Source organism: Protopterus annectens, chromosome 2.part1, assembly GCF_019279795.1.
Source record: "Protopterus annectens isolate FY-2018-M chromosome 2.part1, PAN1.0, whole genome shotgun sequence".
Taxonomy (NCBI): domain Eukaryota; kingdom Metazoa; phylum Chordata; order Ceratodontiformes; family Protopteridae; genus Protopterus; species Protopterus annectens.
In genome coordinates, this window is record NC_056729.1 from 718,920,898 (window position 1) to 718,941,788 (window position 20,891).

A 20,891-nucleotide genomic window follows, 5' to 3' on the forward strand; every position below is an offset into this window, starting at 1 on the left:
TGTTACTAAGAGTGTTACTTATCATTGTGGTAACTGTTATGCATTTTTTCTTTGGTGGAATTATTTATTTCTTAGCTGAAACTGTCAAGGCGGAGCTTCTGTTGGCATTCTGAAAGTAATTTTTCTGTGAAACTTCACCCCAAGAATAATACCATGTTAGGAGACAGTGCTAGAGTAGAGCTGGAAATATTGAAACATGATAGGCTTTTTTAGAGGCTTGCTCTTATTTTTTTTTCCTGGGTTTCGACTGTGACAGGATAAAAAAAATAAATGCAGTCTCATTCAGTTTTTAATCTAATAAGTAGTACACTGAGTATTTTATTATTTTACATTGTGCTGTGGTCGTGTGGGTTTCGTCCGGGTGCTCTGGTTTCCTCCCACATCCGAAAGATATGCTGCAAGTGGATTGGGTACTCTAAATTGGCCGTAGGTGTGAGTGTGTACATATGTGTGTGCCTTCTGTGGGAGGTCGGGCTGGCAAATCGAGACCATAAAAATTTCACTGCAGTCGTTCTGTGGATTGTTGTTCCGCCCTATCAATCCCTAAATGGGAAAAACTGAAAGGAGAAGAAGAAGGCACAGTGCTTTTCAGTGAGTGACCACTACGTTTGTGCAGTGGTGAAACAGGTTATATCTGTGTGTGTTGTACTGCCAGTAGCTTCATGTTTGTTGCTGTTCATTTACAAAAATGGCATGAATGTGTTTTGTTTCTGTCTAAATAATTATAGATGTATGTATTATTTTATGTGTCTAAGCCAAGATATGTTAGTTGTGTTGTGAATACCTCTCAACTGTCCACATTATTGCAAAATATCTTTGACTGGGTTTTCACTCACACAAGAGGAATTTTAACTCCATACTGCAGCATAGTTCCTACATGACGTCCATGTACACATCACAAGCAATCACCATGACCTTGCTCTCAGCACTATCAAAATTCCACCCTCTAGCAACCTTCAAATAGCTTTGGAAATAAGCCTTTGTTCTCTCATAAATTGTACTACATTCTTGTCTTGCAGTTTCATACACAATTTACATGAGAAAAAAATAACAGTTGAAATTACATACAGAAGAATTTAAATAATGCACCAGACTTCGCCCCTTTCCAAAGAGCAACTCGGTGTGTGTGTGTGTGTGTGGTGTGTGTGTATGTGTGTGTGTGTGTGTGTGTGTGTGTGTGTGTGTGTGTGTGTGTGTGTGTGTGTTTGTGTGTATGTGTGTGTATGTGTATGTGATTAGGTCTGTGTCTGTGTGTGTGTGTGTGTGTGTGTGTGTGTGTGTGTGTGTGTGTGTGTGTGTGTGTGTGTGTGATTAGGTGTGTGTGTGTGTGTGTGTGTGTGTGTGTGTGTGTGTGTGTGTGTGTGTGTGTGTGTGTGTGTGTGTGTATATAACAATGTATGAAACTCATCTCTTGTGAGATCATTGCATTGTTCTTTTCTTATTTCATAGCCGTAGATCATTTTTAAACAAATCCAAACCATTCACTAACTTCTCCTCCACATACCAAAGAAAAACACTTTACCCATACACATACTGTCACCACTCGAAACATTTCTAAAAGCAGCAGTGCACTATTGTAAATCAATAGTGATAATAGTTGTGTGACCACAAAATGAAAGTAGTGTATTCATCAGCATGAAAAATATTATCAACAGAAAAAAAAAATCATCATATCCTAGAAGAATGTATGATATTCATGATTTCCAAAACGCCTTTCACTAAGTTATGGAGGAAGCTGCACACCAACATCAATAACACAGTTTCCGAACATCCTGCTGAACTCAAGAACTCCAACGTCAAAAGTTAAACTAACAACTTGGACAACACTGCTATCACTAGAAAAAAACAACCCAGTCCTCAAACTCACACTAAACTGATGGCTTTAATGAATGCCTTGCATGACATCAAAGGTTAGAGGGCACCCCACAAAGAATTGCATTGAGGCAGGCATCATAGATGAAAAACAACTAAAACAGGAAGAAAATGATTGCAAATCATGAACCAGTCATCACAAAACTACAGCAGGATGCAATGTGACAGTAAAACAACCACAAATGTAAGAACAGCAACAAATCACGTTAATTTAAACAGGATTATTTAATCTAACATTGAAAAAAAATCACAGTTCCAGTGGGAACAAAGACTAATGGAAAAAAAAAACAGACTACTTTGTTGTCAATAAATAAATACATAAAAAGTTAAGGATTTAGATAGCTTCTTTATGCCCTTATATTCAAAAGCTGGGTTCAAGTCATATTTTCATTGTATATACATGGTTGAAGCAAGCAATAATGCCCAACAGAATGTGTGTTTCTGTGTAAATAATGCTCACCCAGGAGTTTTATGAGGCCCGACGCCAAAGGTGGAAAGTTTCTACACCCCTGGAAGGGTGCTATTTACACAGTAAAATACACCCTGGAGGACATTATTTGCTTAGAGAATGGGCTGCCTGTAAAATTTTTGTTTTACTTATCTTTTTTAATTACTACCTTATTTTTTTATATATTTTTGGTGCAAAATAGTTCCTCAACCTAATGATTCAAACTTTCTGTAGTATATGTTGATGGTGTTGGAAGAAGTATTTTACATCCAAAATATAACATTGTCAAAAAATATGCAGATGTTTACTTAATTTGTTTTGTCCCTTACTCCTAAAATCTGTGGTGTATTGCCAGTCATTAGGGATTGAAGTCACTAAATAATGACATACATAGGTTCATAGGTTCTTAGGTGTGTACTAGGCTAATGGCCCTGGAGCCTTTACAAGCCTAGCCCATAGAATTACCCTGGCATCATGCCACCTGACCTTAGTTCCCAGTGCCTCTGTCAAGTAGAGCCACTGGAGTGATCCCTGGGCTGAATTTTCTATTTCCTATCTACTCATCAAGATTTCTCTTGAAGAGGGCCAATGAGGCACTTCACTTGACATGTTTGGGAAATCTATTCCATAGCATGGGCAGTCTGCGGGTTATGAACCTGCCCCTCCAGCATGTTCTGTTCTTTGTGATAATGAGGTTGAAGTCTCTGGAGCATGTAGTGCGGAGGGATTGGGATTTCTTTAGGTGTAGCATTTCTAACAGAGCTGGGTCAGACATGGCTTTGTAAGTCAAGCAGAGATCGCCTCTAAGTAGGCGATATGAGACAGAGAATAGTTGGAGTTTTTTGAGTCTGTCCATATAGGACAAGTGTTTAAGGCATAAGATCCTCTTTGTGAGGTATTGTTGTGACCTCTCCAGTTGTGTAGGTGTCTAGTGAGGTACATGCCAAATGAGGCATTGTACTCAATAATTGGCCTAATGAGGGAAGAGTAGAGGGAAACAATGACCTCTTTCTTCCTGGATGAAAAACCCTTAGTAATAAGATGTGCCACATAGAAGGACTTTCAAATCACAGTGGCAATGTGGTGGTCAAAAGAGAGGTTGCTGTCAACCTGTGTTCCCAGATCTCTTATGACGCCTTCTGTGTTCAGTGGGCTACCATTGATGTGGTAATTCATGGGAACTGGGTTTTTCCCAAAGGGGATAACGACACATTTTTTGGCATTGAGCTTAAAGCCATGGTTCTGACACCAGTCATTGGTCTCAGTGATGCCTTTTTGTTGGATGTCAGCATCACTTGGGGAGTTAATTATGGCTCCCAACTTGCAATCATCTGTGAACTTTGTCAGCCAGAGTCCCTTCGTGTTGGCCTGAACTTCAAAGAAGTAGATAACAAACAGGAGAGGACCTAGGACCGATCCTGTGGGACTCCACTCATGACTGGCTGACAGTCTGACTTGGAGTCAGCTACTTTTACACTGTGGGTTCTAATTGTGAGCCAATGTGCAGCCCACCTAGTGATATAGGGGTTGATGCCAAGTTTAGTGAGTTTTTCTATGATTCCTGAGTGGGGAATGGTATCATAGGCCTTGGCCAGATCAAGGTAGGCTGTATGAACCACCTCACCTTCATCCAGAGCTCTGGTGACTGACTCAAAGAAGTCGACCAGGTTGAGCAGGCATGATCTACCCTTCACAAAACCAAACTGTGTGGGATCCAGAGTTTAGAAGTTCCCTATATCTTTGTTTATTAGGTCCATGATGATGCATTACATAGCTTTGCATGTCAGACTTGTCAGGCTAATGGGGCGATAGTTCTCAGGGTCTGTAGTCGCTCCTCCTTTGTGGAGAGGGATGACTGTAGCAGATTTTGTAGGGACAAAGCCTGAGGTGAGGCTGTGATTGAACAGGGTACACAGGTGAGGTGCCAGTTCACTCTGTAGTTCATGTAGAACACAGCCAGGGATATTGTCAGGTCCCATAGACGCTGTATTCTTGGCCTTGGACAGTGCTGTTTTAACCTGTGCAGCAGTAATACTAGGGCCTGGCAATATACTGATATTGTGATCGGTCCTTTAGTGGAGGAGAGAGGGGTAAAGTTGGCACTGAATCTGTCGGCCAGTATATTGGCAATATCTGTTGGCTCAGTATAGCAGGTACCATTGTGCAACAGCTCTGAGCAAATCTGAGTTTCAGACTTTTATTTCCTTCTAAACATGCATGCAAACACAAATTCTGTTATTCCAGCAACTTTCTAATTTTATAACACCAGTATTTATAATCTGTTCCTACTTTTGAGCATTTGCTCCCCCTTTATTTTAGGCTTTATCCAGATATCTTGAGCTAAGAGGTCGAGAGGTATGCAAGTACATCTTAACTGCTGCTGCTGTTTGATCAGTCTCACTCTATCTGTCATATACATAAACACACTTAATTTTCTTTTCTTTTTTTTTTTATTTCACACTTGCTAAACAGCAAAAGTGATGCTTTGCATGTGTAAAATAATGGCAGCCATTAGCTTCCTAACAGTCCAAGTGCCACAGCAGCTTAATATGCTGCCATGAAGAGGCAGACTCGTTTTTATCTGTACATTACCACCCTACTGAAGAACGTTTGTTCTCCAATCAGTGTCACAGTATACAGGTCAGTTATACTATAATATTATTTAAAATCTGGATCCAGAAGATTATACATTTTAGAAAGCCAGTAATATTTTTTGTATCCATAACTGCCATAACTGCTTTTTAATAACAAGCTATGGAACAACAAGGGGATGTGATGGCTATTGTTATGCAAACTTATTTATGGATGGACAGGAGAAAGGGAAATTCATAGGCTCATAGGTAAGTACTAGGCTAGCTACCCTTGAGGGCCATTTGATACCTAACCAATTTCCCTTTTTGTGCACATCTAAACATATCCCATTTGGTTAGACACTGACCTTACCCATCGCATGGTCGATAATTATATATTACCCCTAATGAGAATAACTAGGCTGATACCATGAATACTTTGAGGGGACACATGCATGGGATAAAACATTTAGGAGCTGCCACGGTCTGTTAGTAGTACAGGGGGCAGTCCTGGGGTAAATTTTCTGTTTCCCATCCATACATCCAAATTGCACTTGAATATGGACAGGGATCAACTTTGTTTTATGTGGATGGGAAGTATGATCCAGAACAATGGTTTCCTCTGTGAGCTACATCTGTCCCTCCAAATCGTTCTGTTGATGTTGCAAAAGAGGTTTAGATCCCTAGACTGAGTTTTTCTGATGCCATTTGACTTGCTGATGTGTAGTAAATCTATCAGTATATGGTCAGAGAATGCCTTGTATGGCAGACACAGGTCACCTCTTAGCAGTCTGTAGGATACCAAGTATAGAGACAGGGCTTTGATATCTCTGTGGGCTTTCCAGTTGTTGCATGTTTCTATCAGCAAAATCACACGATGTTCATGGGTGATAGAAAGAGCAACATTTTTTGGCAAAATTAAGAATAGTTAAGGGGTATGTCCAACCCACTTAGAACAAAAACAGTCATTTCACAGAAACAGAGAAAAATGGTACTGGTCCTGGTCCACTACAAGATAAATGCGAGCCTTTTCCTTGAGCTTTCCGACTACCACATGTTCTTAGTCCGAAAGCAAGAGTGCCCTAAAACATTTCATCATCCAGTTAAAAACAGGACAATTATGTTTTACTGTTAGCCCAATAAATGTTACAAAATGATATCATAAAACTGCCTCCTTCTCATCTTATTATAATGCAAAACTACAGCGAATAGTTGACCATTGTCATTGTATGTTCCTGTTAGTTATGAGTCTATTAGGGCTTCCTAAAAAAAAACTATTTTCACTACTGCATTACCTTGTGGTATACTGTATTGTAATGTAAATGTCTTTTTGTTTGCCTTTTTTCCTTTAAGTTATAGGATGGCTGTAGAAAATAACTTAGTGCATGTCTTTAGTTAGATAGCAATAATATGGGTAAATAGCTGTTAGTAATGTAAATTAATGAATCCATTTTAGATGCTGTATCTGGGACATTTCAGCAACAAATTTGCATCTAACCTTTTCACAAAACCACCCTATGTGAATTTCTTTCTACCTGGATCTGTTACTCACTCAGTATACTTAACATCATGTCAGGATGAGGCATAACTGTACTCGTTAGTTTGATATTAGGTTTGCTGAAATATCAAATAAGCTATTAGAACAGGGAGACACAAGGGCATTGTGGAAGCAAAGCTGCCTTCCTGTATGTGAATTGCAAAGAGAATATAAAAAATACAATGAACTGTATGAAAATGTAAGTTTGGATGAGAAGAATAAGATATATTTTTGCCATTAGTGATACACATTTGGCTGGTATAGTGGCTATAGGCATTCAAAGATACAACTGGAAGCGGGTTTGACATACTGGTTAAGATATTCATCTCATATGCACAAGGTACAAAGTTTGGTACTGATCTCAGGTTATTGGCCAGGCTTAAAAATGTCCCTTTGCAGCAGCTAGCCTAATATTTATTATAAGCTATTCTTTCTCCCTTCTCCTGAAAGCAATCATTGTCTAATTCATTAATTGTGTCATGTGATATTGTATTATTTTGGAGGAGGGTTAGTATAATGGTTAAGATGCTTACCTTACAAACACAAGATACAGAGTATGATTCTCACGTTTGAGGGAAATTGGCTAGACTTACACTCATGTTGTGGCACTTCTGTAAAGTACCGAGTTCTGTAGTCTCTGTACGTAGATAAGTAGGGGTTCTGTTTTCATTGCAGTCATTTGGGAGGTGTGTCTGTGTGTGTGTGTCTATCAAGACAAAGAAGCTATCAGATTTGACTAGCTCAAGCCATGTTTCTCTTCCCAGGACTAGATATTCACCATCCATTGATCTGGTGCCTTCAAGGGTGCCCTCACCCTTTTTGGAGCATCACTGGTCTAGAGCCCCCTCTATACTTTCAAGTCATTCTTCCAGAAGTTTGATGGAGGAAGATGTGGGAGAGTGGTGCGGAAGATCCTCTCAGCACACAGATGGGTGTCTTATTGGCTCCTACCCCTTTGGGTCAGGAGGTCCATCCTTCAACTACATCCCTACTCCAAGTACCTCCTCTGATTCCTTCAACTGTTTCAGAGTCCCTGGATCTGAGCCTTCTGGTTCCATCTGGCTTAGATCTGAAGATAGCAATATATATTCTGTTGGATCAAGAGGGCTCTGGGAGTCATAACTTCCCTGTCAGATCCAAGGTGTTAAAGTTGACTGTGAAGTTGTCGGAGCCATCTCTGCACCTCAGAGCTTTGGCAGTGGATAGTTCATCTCTGGCTTCCACCTCAGGGAGATTGCTTTTGAAACAGGAGAGGATGACAGTCCAAAAGCTTGTCTTTTCTGAGTCAAGGTTTTCTGTTTCTCTGGAGTGGTCTGACTTTGAGGCTATAAAGCAGGCATTTTCTGCCTTGGTAGACTGGATGGATCCAACATCCTCAGATCTTCAACCTTCTACTTTGATGTCTGTGCACTTAGAGCCTCATTACTTTTTACCACAGGGATAGCCAGTCTAAGAACTCCAGGCTTCCCAGCAGGGTATTATGGTTTCTTCTGATACCCCCCTAGAGTATCCCACTGATGAGATCCCTAGGAAGAAAGAGTGCAAGAGAAAGCACTTGGACTGTCCTCAAGAATCAGTCACAGATGATATGGACTTCACTGAAAGGGAAGGGTCACCACTGCCACCTCCTGAAGATGTATCATTTGGGAACATCCTTGAGCTCTTAAAACAGAGAGGTGGATGGATGCCCAGTAGCCCTTCATCCAATGAATCATATTCCTGGAGGCTTTCAGTGTGGGTCTGTCTACTTCCTGGGTTACTCTGCCCACTGACGAGCTTATTGAGTTAATCTCTTGGTGGGCATGGAAGAACCCTGGCACAGTTGAAACCATACTCAGGAGACTGGATAGGATTATGGCACCACTCGAGGATAACAAGTTTTGGGCTAAAGGGTTGCCCGTTGATGTCATGGTCATGGTCGCACCCACCAAAAGGAACTTGCCAAAGAGATTTCCACCATTCATCCCCCTTACAGGGGGTCTATGGAGATGGACAGGTTTGGGAAGTATGTCTATTCTTCAGTGACCTTCAGCTTAAGATCACTGAATTATTTGGAACATTTTACAAGGTTAAAGAGGGATTTGATAAAGGAACTGTAAAATGCCTTCACAGGATCCATTTCTGTAGAAGTCCAATCATCTGTGATTTCTCAGTTGGCTACCCTGCAATCTATATTGAATTCATTCATGGGGCTCATTTCAAATATAGCTGAAGGAGCCTCAAGAGCAGCAGATTCAGGCATTTCCAACAGGAGACATGTCTGGATGCACTTATGTGATTCTTCCATCATCAATGCTCCTTTTGATGGCACATCTTTGTTTGGCTCCAAAGTGAAGGACACATTATTCAGGTGAGAGAAGGATGAAAAGACCCTGTCTGCAGTGGACATATGTTTTTCAGCCCCTCAGAGATCATTTTCAAGGAATCAACTAGATGCCTGAAAGATGTGGTTCAGGAAATCCCAGGGTCCTTTCCAGGACACATGTGGAGAACTCCCCCAGGGGCAGAGGGGAGACACCAGTGGTTCACTCTGTCCCTGTGGCAGAGGAGGCCTGCAAAACCAGGGATCCAATATTCTTTCTTGGACAGACCCTACCAGCACTCCTGAGAGGAGGCCTGATTGTCTCCCTCTGGAGGCAATTGGGGGTCATTTATCCCTGCTCCAGAGAGCTTGGCTAGACATAACAAAAGATACTTGGGAGCAAAGGATTATATCCAAAGGCTAAATAATACCCTTTTCCCTTTCACCTCCAATCTCAAGAAAAATCCCCAGTGTTCTACCCAATCAAAGTGAAGAAGCAGCAATTCAATACAAAAGCTGCTGCAAGAAAAAAGAGTCCTCCAAGAGGTCCTGCCAGACCAGACAGAATCTGGAACTTACTCAAGGTTCTTTTTAGTACCAAAGAAAATGGTCTGAAGACCAATTTTGGATCTCAGCAACTTGAACAAGTCAGTTTGACATGCCAAGTTTCAGATGGTCATGGTTCAGACCATTCTCTCTTTTCTGAGTAAGGACAACTGGATGTGCTTGATAGACCTTCAGGATGCGTACTATCACATAAATATCAACAGATGATCCAGCACACTTCTGTTTGGAACCCAGTCATTATCAATTCAGAGTTCTGCCCTTTGGTCTCACCACAGCCCCCAAGGTGTTCACCAAATTTATGGCAGTCGTCGTAGCTCACTTCAGACTGTGGGGATTCTGGGTGTTTCCATACTTAGACAACTGAAAGAAATCAAGTTCTCCAGACTTGTTCTCATCTGGGGATAGCCATAAACTATGACAAGTCTCAAATGGAACCAAGTCAAAATTTGGATTCATAGGAGCAGTTTTTAACACAAACTCAATGATAGCTTCACTGCCCTCCTCAAGGGTTCAAACTGTAAGATCACAGGTCAGGAAAATTATCTGTGGTTACAAGATTTCAGCCTGCTTGGTCCTTCAAGATCTAGGATCAATATCGGTGGTGATAACACTAGTACCTTTAGCCAGATTTTACATGCGGAATCTCCAGTGGATGTTAGCAACACAGTGGTCGATACTTTACCAACCCATGTCAACTCTATTTTGAATTACCCAAACATGCAATGGAGATCTCAGGTGGTGCATTCAGTCAGATCACATTCTACAAGGCTGTCTGTTCATTCCCCCTCAGCCCAAGATCATAGTGACCATGGACACTAACCCAGTTGGGGTGGGGGTGAGGCATTTTCTGAGGAACACAGTCCAAGGCATGTGATCTCCCGAATGGGCCAACTTGCATATCTATGTCCTAGAGATGAGAGCAGTGCTTTTAGCATTGTAAGCCTTCCAAAATGCTCTCTCTTCAGGCACAATTGCAATTCAAATGAACAATGTATCAGTAGTTTAGTACATCAACAAACAAACTTGTGTTGAGAAGCACTCAGAGTGTGTCAATGGACAATCTCACCCAACCACTTTCTAAATGCACATTTTGGAGAAGTCCAGTGTGATAGCAGACAAACTGAGCACGTGCATTCTTCTACCTCATGAGTCATCTCTCAACAAGAATGTGAAGGAAATGATTTTTCATCAATGGGGCCAGCCTTGCTGCTATCCTTTTGCTGCTCCCTAAACAACAAATGCAGCAGCTACTTTGCCTACTCTCCCTATAAGGGGAGTCACTGAGGGATGCTCTTCTTCATGACTGGCTCCCCTGGTCTGATTTATACCTACCCACCAATCCCATTAATTACAAAATTTCTACATTAAGCTGTCAAGTTGAAGAGCAAATTCATTGTCATTGCACTATACTGGCCTCAACAGGTTTGGTTTCCTTTCCTTTGGTGTCACTTACTTCAATAACATTGGATAATGGATCCAACTCCAGACATCCTGTCACACCTGCCAAGCATGATCCATCCCAATTCTCAAATCTCAGGCTGACGACCTGGTTTCTCCAATTACATTACTAGACAGACAACTGATGCTCTCTTCCCATGTCCAACATATTCTTTTATTTTCCCATAAACCTTCAGTAAGAAAACTTTATACAAGTAAAAGGAAAATATTTGTTTGCTGGGCACAGAAAAATCATATTGAGCTATTTTCAGCTCCGATACTTAACATACTTGAGTTTTTAGCCTTACCTTTTAAAGAAGGGGATAGTTTATCAACTATTAAAGTTCCATCAGCAGCAACATTTTCACATTGAATTCAAAGGTTCTTTTGTTGACTCTCACAAATTGTGTAGAGCTTTCTTGCAAGGAACTCTACTTTTGAGACCTCTGTTTAAGGACCCTACTCCTCCTTGGATTATCAGTTTGGTACTGCAAGCTCTAATACATCCCCCCTTTAAATCAGTAACTGAATGTGACCTTAACTATATTACTTGGAAAACTATTTTTCTAGCAGCCATTTCCTCTGCTAGACAAATTTCAGATATTCAAACCTTGTCTGCAAAACCTCCATACTTGATCTTTCATAAGGATAGATTGACTCTCTGAACTAATGCCTCCTTCCTTCCCAAGGTGGTGTCAGAATCTAATATTAATCAATTCATTAATTTGCTGGTATTCTTCCCAATTGTTTGTTTCCTTTGCAGAATGGAAATTGGGCAAACTAGTTGCAAAGGTAACATTAGCCAGATGGCTAAATGAGTGTATTTCATTTGTTTATAATAAACTGGGTATCACCTTATTACAACCAATACTCTCTCATTCATCTAGGTCCATGGCAACTTCTTCAGTTTTCCTATCCAGAGCATTCATGGACAACATATCTGCAGTGACAACTTGGGCTACTCCCGATACTTTTATTACTCATTACAAATTGGAGCTGGTCTCCAGGGTTAGATCATTATTTGGTTTAACTGTGTTCAGGAATATCTTTTGTTAGAGTTCACCCAGGATTATAGGTAGCTGGGGACTCTGTCCCATCAGTTGAGGATAGAATGAAAATTGACATCAGATAAAGAAGCTATGCACTTACCATAATGTTCTATCTGTGTTGTCCATTTTCATTTTGTCATTCTTCCTCAACTTCCCACCCACCAACCACCATCCTTTCTATTTACAAACTTTTGGAAGAATGAACTTTTAGGGGGTCATCATTGTCCTTATATTGAGCTCCAGATATAATTTCTTTCTGTATTGAGAACATGCAGTGTTATATTTCCTATATTTATGCATTTTCAATATTTCCTTTCTGGTAAAAAATCAGCAAACAAGATATGAGGTAAGTTAGGGTTGGTGGATTATTGGTAAGGGAGAAGCTCAAGAGTTTTTTGGTTGCCATGAGCTTTAGTAATTGCCAAGTCAGATCCCAGGATCAGATCCAAACCCATCAGTTGAGGAACAAATTGACAACATAGATGGAACATTATGGTAAGTACATAACTTCTTTTTTTCTTCCTTAGGAAATTACTGGCTTCTTCACCTTTTTTTTTTCCCTTCAAGCAAGACAATTTGGCATTAACTGTTAGTTTGAGATCAGTTGCCTAGTCATCTAGTTTTAGTTCTAGCCTTTTGTTCCAGAGAAAAAGTTCTTAAAGGTTGCTGGTACATGTAATGATCAATGATTTCTGCACCTGTAAAGCCACATGCCGTTATTTCAGTTTGTGGATGATGTTACCTAATCGGTTTTACTAACTTTGCTGTCCTGTCTAGGGGACTTAATGTGATTAAGGACTTCATGTAGCATAGACGACAATGAATTAATAGATGTTTATATGCTTGTTAACTTATTCCTCGTTGCTCTTTGTGCAATGCCTTGCTGTTAGGCTTAGTAGTTGTGCTGTACTTTTCATTTGCTATGTGGTCAATAAGGATTTCTACAGAAATGGATAAAAATTGGAAGAAAAAAAGATACAACAGATACACTGCAGGATTCCTGAGCATGTTAGTGCACTTTAAAATATTGTACTGAAGTATAAAGCTCAAGAATCACAATGAAAATGTAGTTATTTTCATTTGTCAAGAGCACCAGCCCTATTTCAGTACAACCCCCCCCCCCACAGTAGTCCATTTGTGAGCACATCCCCATTAGTAGGAACATTTAAAAATTTAGACTAATGGTATAAGTGGAATGTGAATCAGAGGGGTGGGAAGACCAAGACTACTGGATAAAGAAATCTGAATGTATCTTTCAGTCTAGCATATTATAATTTGTGATACAAATTGGGAAATGCCCCAGGAGCAATGTAATGACTACAGATTGTTTTCACATTGACTAAGAGACTTTAACTATGAATTAATGCTAGAATAATTAACTGAATGGATAATCAACATAAATATTTTGTGATTCTTTACTGACTTGCCTTGTTCAAAGACCATGCCCTGATATAATAAAAGGTATTGATGTGCAGTAAGTACATTTACTTGCACTAAACTGTGCTTGAAGTCTAGTTTGTAATTCCAGACCTCTATAGGAATTATTACAGATGTAATCCACAACATGTATCCTTACAGACAGAATGAACATTGTGCATTCATTTTGCCTTTTGTGTGCTCACCTTATATTAATATGTTGTCATTTCTTCTTCAAGGAGGGATTGTTAAATGTTGAAAAGGCAGAATGTGAAGATGAGCTGACAGGAGCAGAAAAAAGCTGCCTGCGTCTTAAAGGCCAGATGATCTACTTACCGGAAACAGAAAACATCCTTTTCCTGTGCTCTCCAAGGTGAACATTTTTGCTACAGTTATGACAGAATGCACTACTTCAGCACAATTTCTTAGACGCTTCCTGGAGTATGCCAGAATGCAGTAATCAATGTTTGCGACAAATCCAGCAATAATGACTCTGCATTTTTGTTTCTCATCGATCTACGATATGGTGACATAATGTGGCTTGTAAAAATACAGTGGTGAAATAAAGATATACCATATTTTGAGGCATAATCCCAAGCCATAGCAGCTGCATATTAGATCAGCAACTATTTCCTAGCTTAAAGCGTATTATGGATAGCTACATTAATATCTAAATAGAATGCACATGCCTAATGCATCCTTTGCTGACGTAGTGTACAATATTCATTAAGCTTTGATGTTTTCAAAATGCACTTATCTAGAAAGAGTCACAACATGCCTTGTAAACGACTCCCCAGGTAGGATTTACTATGAATAACTACTGCATCTCATTTGATCAGTATGCAAACACAACAATGACATGTACAAGTATACAAAATTGCATTCCCTAGCAAGAACACAAGAAGATTGCCAAACAATAAATAAGCATTTTTGAAAGGAAGCAAGCCCCATGGCATATACAATGGTTGGTTTATCCCTGATTTGTAATTATAATGATTCTGAGATTGCACAAAGGGAAAATTGTAAAACAAACACAGAACTATTCCTTTCCTTCTTTTCTTGAGTCTCGTGACCTAAAAATCAAAGAACGGCTTATGTGACAAAGTAAGTTCTGATCTAGTAAAATGTTGATTACGGGAGCATTCAACCTTTCATGTTCAATGTTTTGTGACATGATTATCAACTACTCAATATATTATGGTGCTGTCTCCGTAGCCACCAGATGATACCTTTTTTAATCAGGCATTGACAATAATATTGGCATGAGTATAGTTTTGAAATGGGAGGACAGAGAAAGGCCACACAAGTTTGTTTGCCCTTTGCCATTTTTGATATTTGTACCTTTACTTTGGAAATTCAGTTTATCATATGATAATGCTGTTGTTTTCAGGTGACATGATAGCAAAAGTCTTTTCCATGCTTGATTGTGCTACCTTAGTGGGTACTTCACAAGAAAATCCTTGTGGGTTTTTTAGTAATCAAATGCATATGAAATGATGGCAGCAGAGCAGGATTTTTATATTTTCTGCTAGCATCACAATTATATGGCAATAGATTTTGGCTAGGAGTTCACCTGGGCACTCTGCTTATCCTTTAACCTTGGCTGCTGCTATTACACTGACTGAACTCTGAACTTTCTAGTGTACTACAACACAGCATATCATGGAATTTCTTGGCCTGGCATGTGCTGTAATATACCCATAGCTATTATTTTGCCTTGCTGTTTTAATACAAATTAGAGTTTTTAAAGCTTTTATATTTGTTTAAATTTTGATATAGCAATTTGACAGACAGTACATAACCACAGTCGGGATCTAATTACAACATACATATATTGCCTCAACAAAGTACCATTTTATCCATGAGTATAATGCCCAAGACATTAAAGGGTTTGCTGCATTCTCTTTGTCGAATGTCATTTCTCAGACAAACAATCACAATAATCTCTTAAGTGCTTTAAAAAGTCTTTATATTTATTGTCCTTATGCCAATGAAGACGGTATAGGGCTACTTCACATATATTAGGAAGTAAATCTTCTTTGTAGTAAACTCCTTCTTAGAGAAAAATCTATGCACATATTAGCACATATTATTTACCTACCTATATCAAACACCTGAGACTTCAGTGGCTACCAATGTAAATTTTAGGAATTTACAATGAGAGACGCCATAGATATCCATTTCAGTCACAGCCAGGTACATCCCTCTTACTCTGCTTTCACTAGATAAATGTCACATAACAGGGGGTCACACAGACTCTACGCTGACTACAAAAGAATTTTCCCAGGAATTGATACAATATTTTTTCTCAAGAATCAAGATAATAAGTCTCCAAAATCTTAGCCCAGACACAGCTCCTGTCCTTTAGAATGGGGCCAGACCATAAGCTTATAGTTTGCATCCCAAAATGCACAACTCCAACATTCTACCCCTTGTTTAACCAATTCGTTCTGATATGTGCTGTAATCTATAGTTATAGATTTTATGTGTGAATAAACAATGCTCAGTTGTCTTTGGAACAGGAGGGTGAATGTTGGTACAGGAGGTATCATATCTAATGAGTGGTTTTCTTCACTGTTGACAAGGTGCACCTTACATGCATGATAAACATCAGGAAATGTAGCAAGAGGTTCTCTGGTTCAATTCTCAGCCGGAGTGCCTTCTGGGCAGAGTCTGCATGTCCTCCCTGCGGTCGAGTGAACTTTGAAAAAGACATGCAGGTAGGTCTGTGTGTGTGTGCCTTCAGTGAAGGTTGGGCACTGGGCTGGCAACTCGATACTGTATAACTGTAAAATCCACTTAAATCAGTAGCAGACAGGTGATCTGCTGTGGTGACCTCTAACAATGAAAAAGCCGAAAGACCTAAATATAAATGTAAGATATGGTGTTGGCACAGCCTTGGCAAAATGCTTTTTGTGGATGAAAACTAACACTGCTGAGGCTTTATTTGGCTTTTAAGAGCTCTCATTATTATATATGATCCTCTACAGAACTGTGACTGTTGATAGCAAAAAAAAAAAAAAAAAAGCTAGACTGAAAAGAAAGACATCCCTTCTTCAAATTAGGTTCTAAATTAAAGCACAAGCACAATGCTATATATTAAGTACCTGAAGTAAGGTTTCAAAAGGCATTTTGTATGTATTTTACTTCATACATCTCTGTATCAGTTAGATTCAAAGTCCATTCTGAATAAGTATTCATGTCACCACAGTGCTATTCATTTGGGAAAACAGGTCTCCAGGACTCTATAAGAGGAAGTATTTTTACAGCATCCATGTTTGGGGACTTGGCAACAGACTCTGTTCATGATTCTGTCATACATGTAATTGTAGGACTCTTAAGGAGTATAGAACCCCGGAAAAAAAGTCATCATATCTTTTTCACAAGCTTTTAGCCAGTCAACCTTATGATGTCTCATGACTTATTTTTTGTTTTAAAAAGCAGTACGTCATTTACCCTAATATTTTCATAAGTTTAACTGCAGTAACTCTGCAAACATATGCTACCATTGTAGGACATCTTCAAAATGAACAGACAAATTAGAACAGCTTTAAAATAAACACTATCCATTATAGAAGAAAAGCATTCTGAATATATCATTAGGAAATTGATTTTTTACATAGAAAAGTCTCTCTTGAATTATTTGTGACTTTACAGGCAAAAAGCATATTACTGCAAAGAGTTGTTTGCATGAAAAATCATTACTATTCAGACTGTCAAGCACTGTAATAGGTGCAAAATGTAAATTAGTGGTCACCGCCTTTTATCTCAAAGGAATGTGAGACAATGATGGGGTCACAATTCCTTTGAAATAGCAATTATTTTTAACGTTAATTATTTATTTTAAAACATATTTGTTCAACTGAAAGATCTGCAGTAATTCAGTTCACAAGATCTGCCAGTTTATTGTTTTTCTGCACGTATGTTAAGGAATCTGTATCTGCATTTAATGTTTATCACAATGAGTAAAGCAAAACTTCTAACTACTGACTGCTTCAGCAGTATTAATGGTTATTTTTAACAAATAATGATGAGATTCTCGGCTGGAGTGCGGGGAGTGCCTTCTGTGTGGGGTCCGCATGTCCTCCCCGCGGTTGGGTGGGCTTTTGAAAGACATGCATAATGGGGGTTCCTTCGTTGAAGGTTGAACATCGAGCTGGCACCTCGGTGTTCATTAAAAATCTACTGGCAATCATTAGCGGACCAGAGTTCCGCTGTGGCGACCCCTAACCAGGAAAAGCCGAAAGACACAACAAGTGTGAGCCAGATTCTGCAGCGGCAGCAATAAGTAAACAAAATAAAGAGTACAAATTCTAACTATGTTTGTAGTTCAGAAATATTAACGACCTCTTAATTTTCTTGACAACTAATAAGCGATCTGGGTCTTGCATAATGACTACAGTTTGGATTCAGGGCTGATAAACAAGTATACAAATCCTTAAGTGACCGAGGGAATTCTCTGTAGCTGGTGTGTTTGGCAGTTTTCATGTTATGATGTTCATAAACAAAAATGTTTGTTCACATAACTAAGTAAACAAAAAATATGCAACTTTGCTAGTTATCATGCAGAATAATGGAAACAATTAATATTTGTCCTTATCAACCAACTTCAAGAAATGACAAGACATATCAAGATACTTATGTTGTTGCTTTAGTCCATCTTTTCTCGAAGCTCAGTAATCTCCAGTTCAAAATTTGTGCCATACAAACCACAGTCAATGCCGCTTTTGAAATGGCTTCAGGATTGTCATGAAAGAAACTGAAGCTAAGGTGATTCAAGTAAGAAATTTGCAAACCATTCTTTAAATTCCTTCTGTAATTTACAGAGTAAAGCAGAAAACTGAACCACCACCTGGTCTGCAGGCTCTTTTGCTGCATTTGTGTGCAGGAACATGCAGAGGCCCGATGCTCTGTGCTGTAATTTGAAAAAACATTTCTCATCACCTGGTGTACACTTGTCTGAAGCAACTACTTAGTATATGCCTACAGAGAGCTGCACAATTCATTTATGAAGTCAGAACCCTTCATATTTAAATTACCTAAGATACTGAGTAATGATATTTAGAAAAGCAATATCCACCTAGCAAATGTGATTTAATAGCTCTTCACAGTGCTTGTTTTGCTTATTTAATTTGTGGCAATAAATCACACACACACACACACACACACACACACACACACACACACAAGCACACACATCTCAACAGTGGAGGCCTGTGGAGGAAAGCTTCAAAGTATTTTAAGAACAAAAATTTTGCAGTCTTCAAAAATAATTCACAAATGTCTACAGTTTACAGTTTAAATAATTATACCAAACAAGACATAATGTGAAAATATTGGTTAAGAATAGATACAATTTACATGACAATGACTTTATATTTAGAGAATTTTTAGCCAGTTTAAAAAAATTAAAGGCAAGTTTATATAATGCAAACAGGAATTTCAGTATGAAGTGGGAGAAAGAAACAGGGTTCTGGCATATTTATTCAGAGAGGCAAGGGAGAGAAATAGATTGAAATAAGGAAGTGAGTGAAGAAGGGGGTGTAAGGAGTTATGAGGTATGAATAGGTACTCGTTCATATTTAGGAATAAAGTTTCTCCTGGGGTTGAGCAAGAACAGAGCCAGATTTTGCCTGGGAAGTCTTTCAGAATGGTTTTAAAGTACTGCACTGAGGACATTGGTCTGATGGATACAGGTAAGACTTTATAGGCCTTAGTAACACTGTAAGAGTAAAAGCCATGCCTTGCAGATTTGATATGTTTGTGGACAGAGGAATTTTTGTTCACTGGATCATAATGACAGAGTGGGAACATAATTGTGAAAAGAAGTATTTAGTACTGGAAAAGCAGATGAATGCTGAATAATGCTGGTGGTAAGAAATTGTGCACGTTAGTTGCTGCCATAGTTCTAACCAATTTAGTCTTTTTAGTGCTACGCAGTGGTGAGATATGAAAGGAATATTTGCTGCAAATGTAGCCACTTGATTCTAGCATTATTCAAGTTTTGCTTTTTGTGATGCCTGGAGGTTAGCAAGGATGGGAGTGCCATAAAGTAGTAAAGGGAGGAAGTACTTAAGACAAGTGTAATTTTAATTGCGTTGGTGAGAAAATGTTTTGATCTATAAAGTATCCATTTTTTATGCAATTAATAACATCCAACACCACACTGTGAGGAGGCGGAAAACTTTAATAAAATAAAAACATTAAAAACGGAGGTAAGCACTTTCACAACACAAGTTGCTTCTTCAGACTATTAAAAGAATACAGCCAAAGCTCAGTCATTATATAGTTAAAATGACTGGATAAATTCCCAATCAGGAACAACAATTAATAAAGCATAAACTTTGCAAGCTCGGAGATGATGGTTCAATGTCAATCCAAGCTACAACAGCCAATAAAATTAATAAAGATAAATAACCAATCGGGCAGTCCTAACGACTGCCTTCCTACTGGTTGGAAAACTCCACCAAACATCATATCAAGATGCGGCAGAATACACCAATAAGAATCTAAACTTCCTAGAATCACCTTATCAACTAGGGGTAAACAAATCCATGGGAATGTATTAGCTATAATGGATTCTAACAACACAAACTTCTCATACTACAAGTTGAAAACTATCAGAAATTGTGTCTAAGTGACTTGGCAATATCTACTCAAATTATACTGAGCCGTCATCTGCGAGCGCTTTGCAATGATTTTATTCTAGTCCTTTAGGAAAGTTGTTGGGAGATTCTAATGAGGTTTTAAGAGGAAGTTCATTATGTTTCATGCATGACAATGAACTCCAAGGCATGGGCTGCCAACACGTTGTGCAATGTTGATTTAGATAGGGTACATTTCTAATATACAAGTGAATCTTAGAAGCTTGGCATTTCTAATTAATGTTATTTGATTAAGTCATTTATTGCTTCATTATTTAACTCAGATAGTTTCAGCCAATTAGAACATTGTTTTCAGAGTGTTTTGATAGGTTGTCTATGTTCCAATATCCATTTTGATTGGTCTAGACTCTGTATTATTTTGTGATTGGTTAGGGAGGTTAGCCAATATTACTAGTTTTGCAAAGTTTATGCTTTATTAATTTTTTGTTGTTCCTGACTGGGTATTTATCCAGTCATTTTAACTATATAATGACTAAGCTTTGGCTGTATTCATTGAATGGTCTGAAGAAGCAACATGTGTTGTGAAAGCACTTACCTCTGTTTGTAACATTTTTATTTTATTAAAGTTTTCCGTCTACTCATAGTGTGGTGTGTGAAGATAGGTAAATGCTGCCAGCCTAGCCAGATATAATTTTTTAGATAATTCTGTCATTTATAAATATTAATATAAGCCACAGGCTTGTTCTCTTAAATGGTAAAAAATGCTGTTAGATGTGGAACTGCAAAAATGTAAAAACAGTGCACTCTGCTGTAACAAAGCTGACAAGTCAATCCTTTGAAGTGAAAACTCAGAGCCAATATGTCTGGATGAAGGAATTCTGCCTGTTGTTTTGAGGCAAGAGTTAATGGCTAAAATTTGCATATATAATTTATTTTATTGCTCTGGTTCTTGACCATCTGCAATATCAAAAGGACTATTAACCTCTGAATTCTGTTAGCCTGGGAACCAGAAAGAAATGATGTAATCTGACATGAATCAGTGGTACTGTGTTATCAATTTAAGGAGGGAAATAATGAGAGCATGAGAG

General features: G+C 38.7%; 1 protein-coding gene across 1 annotated transcript in view; it reads left to right on the forward strand.

Annotated features, from left to right (window-relative positions):
* GUCY1B1 (guanylate cyclase 1 soluble subunit beta 1) overlaps positions 1 to 20,891 on the forward strand; it is a 1,108,262-nt gene that overhangs the window by 672,609 nt on the left and 414,762 nt on the right. Inside the window, exon 8 of the mRNA XM_044062441.1 lies at positions 13,438 to 13,571. Coding sequence (XP_043918376.1) covers positions 13,438 to 13,571 — 134 coding nt within the window. The remainder of the gene's footprint in view (positions 1 to 13,437; positions 13,572 to 20,891) is intronic.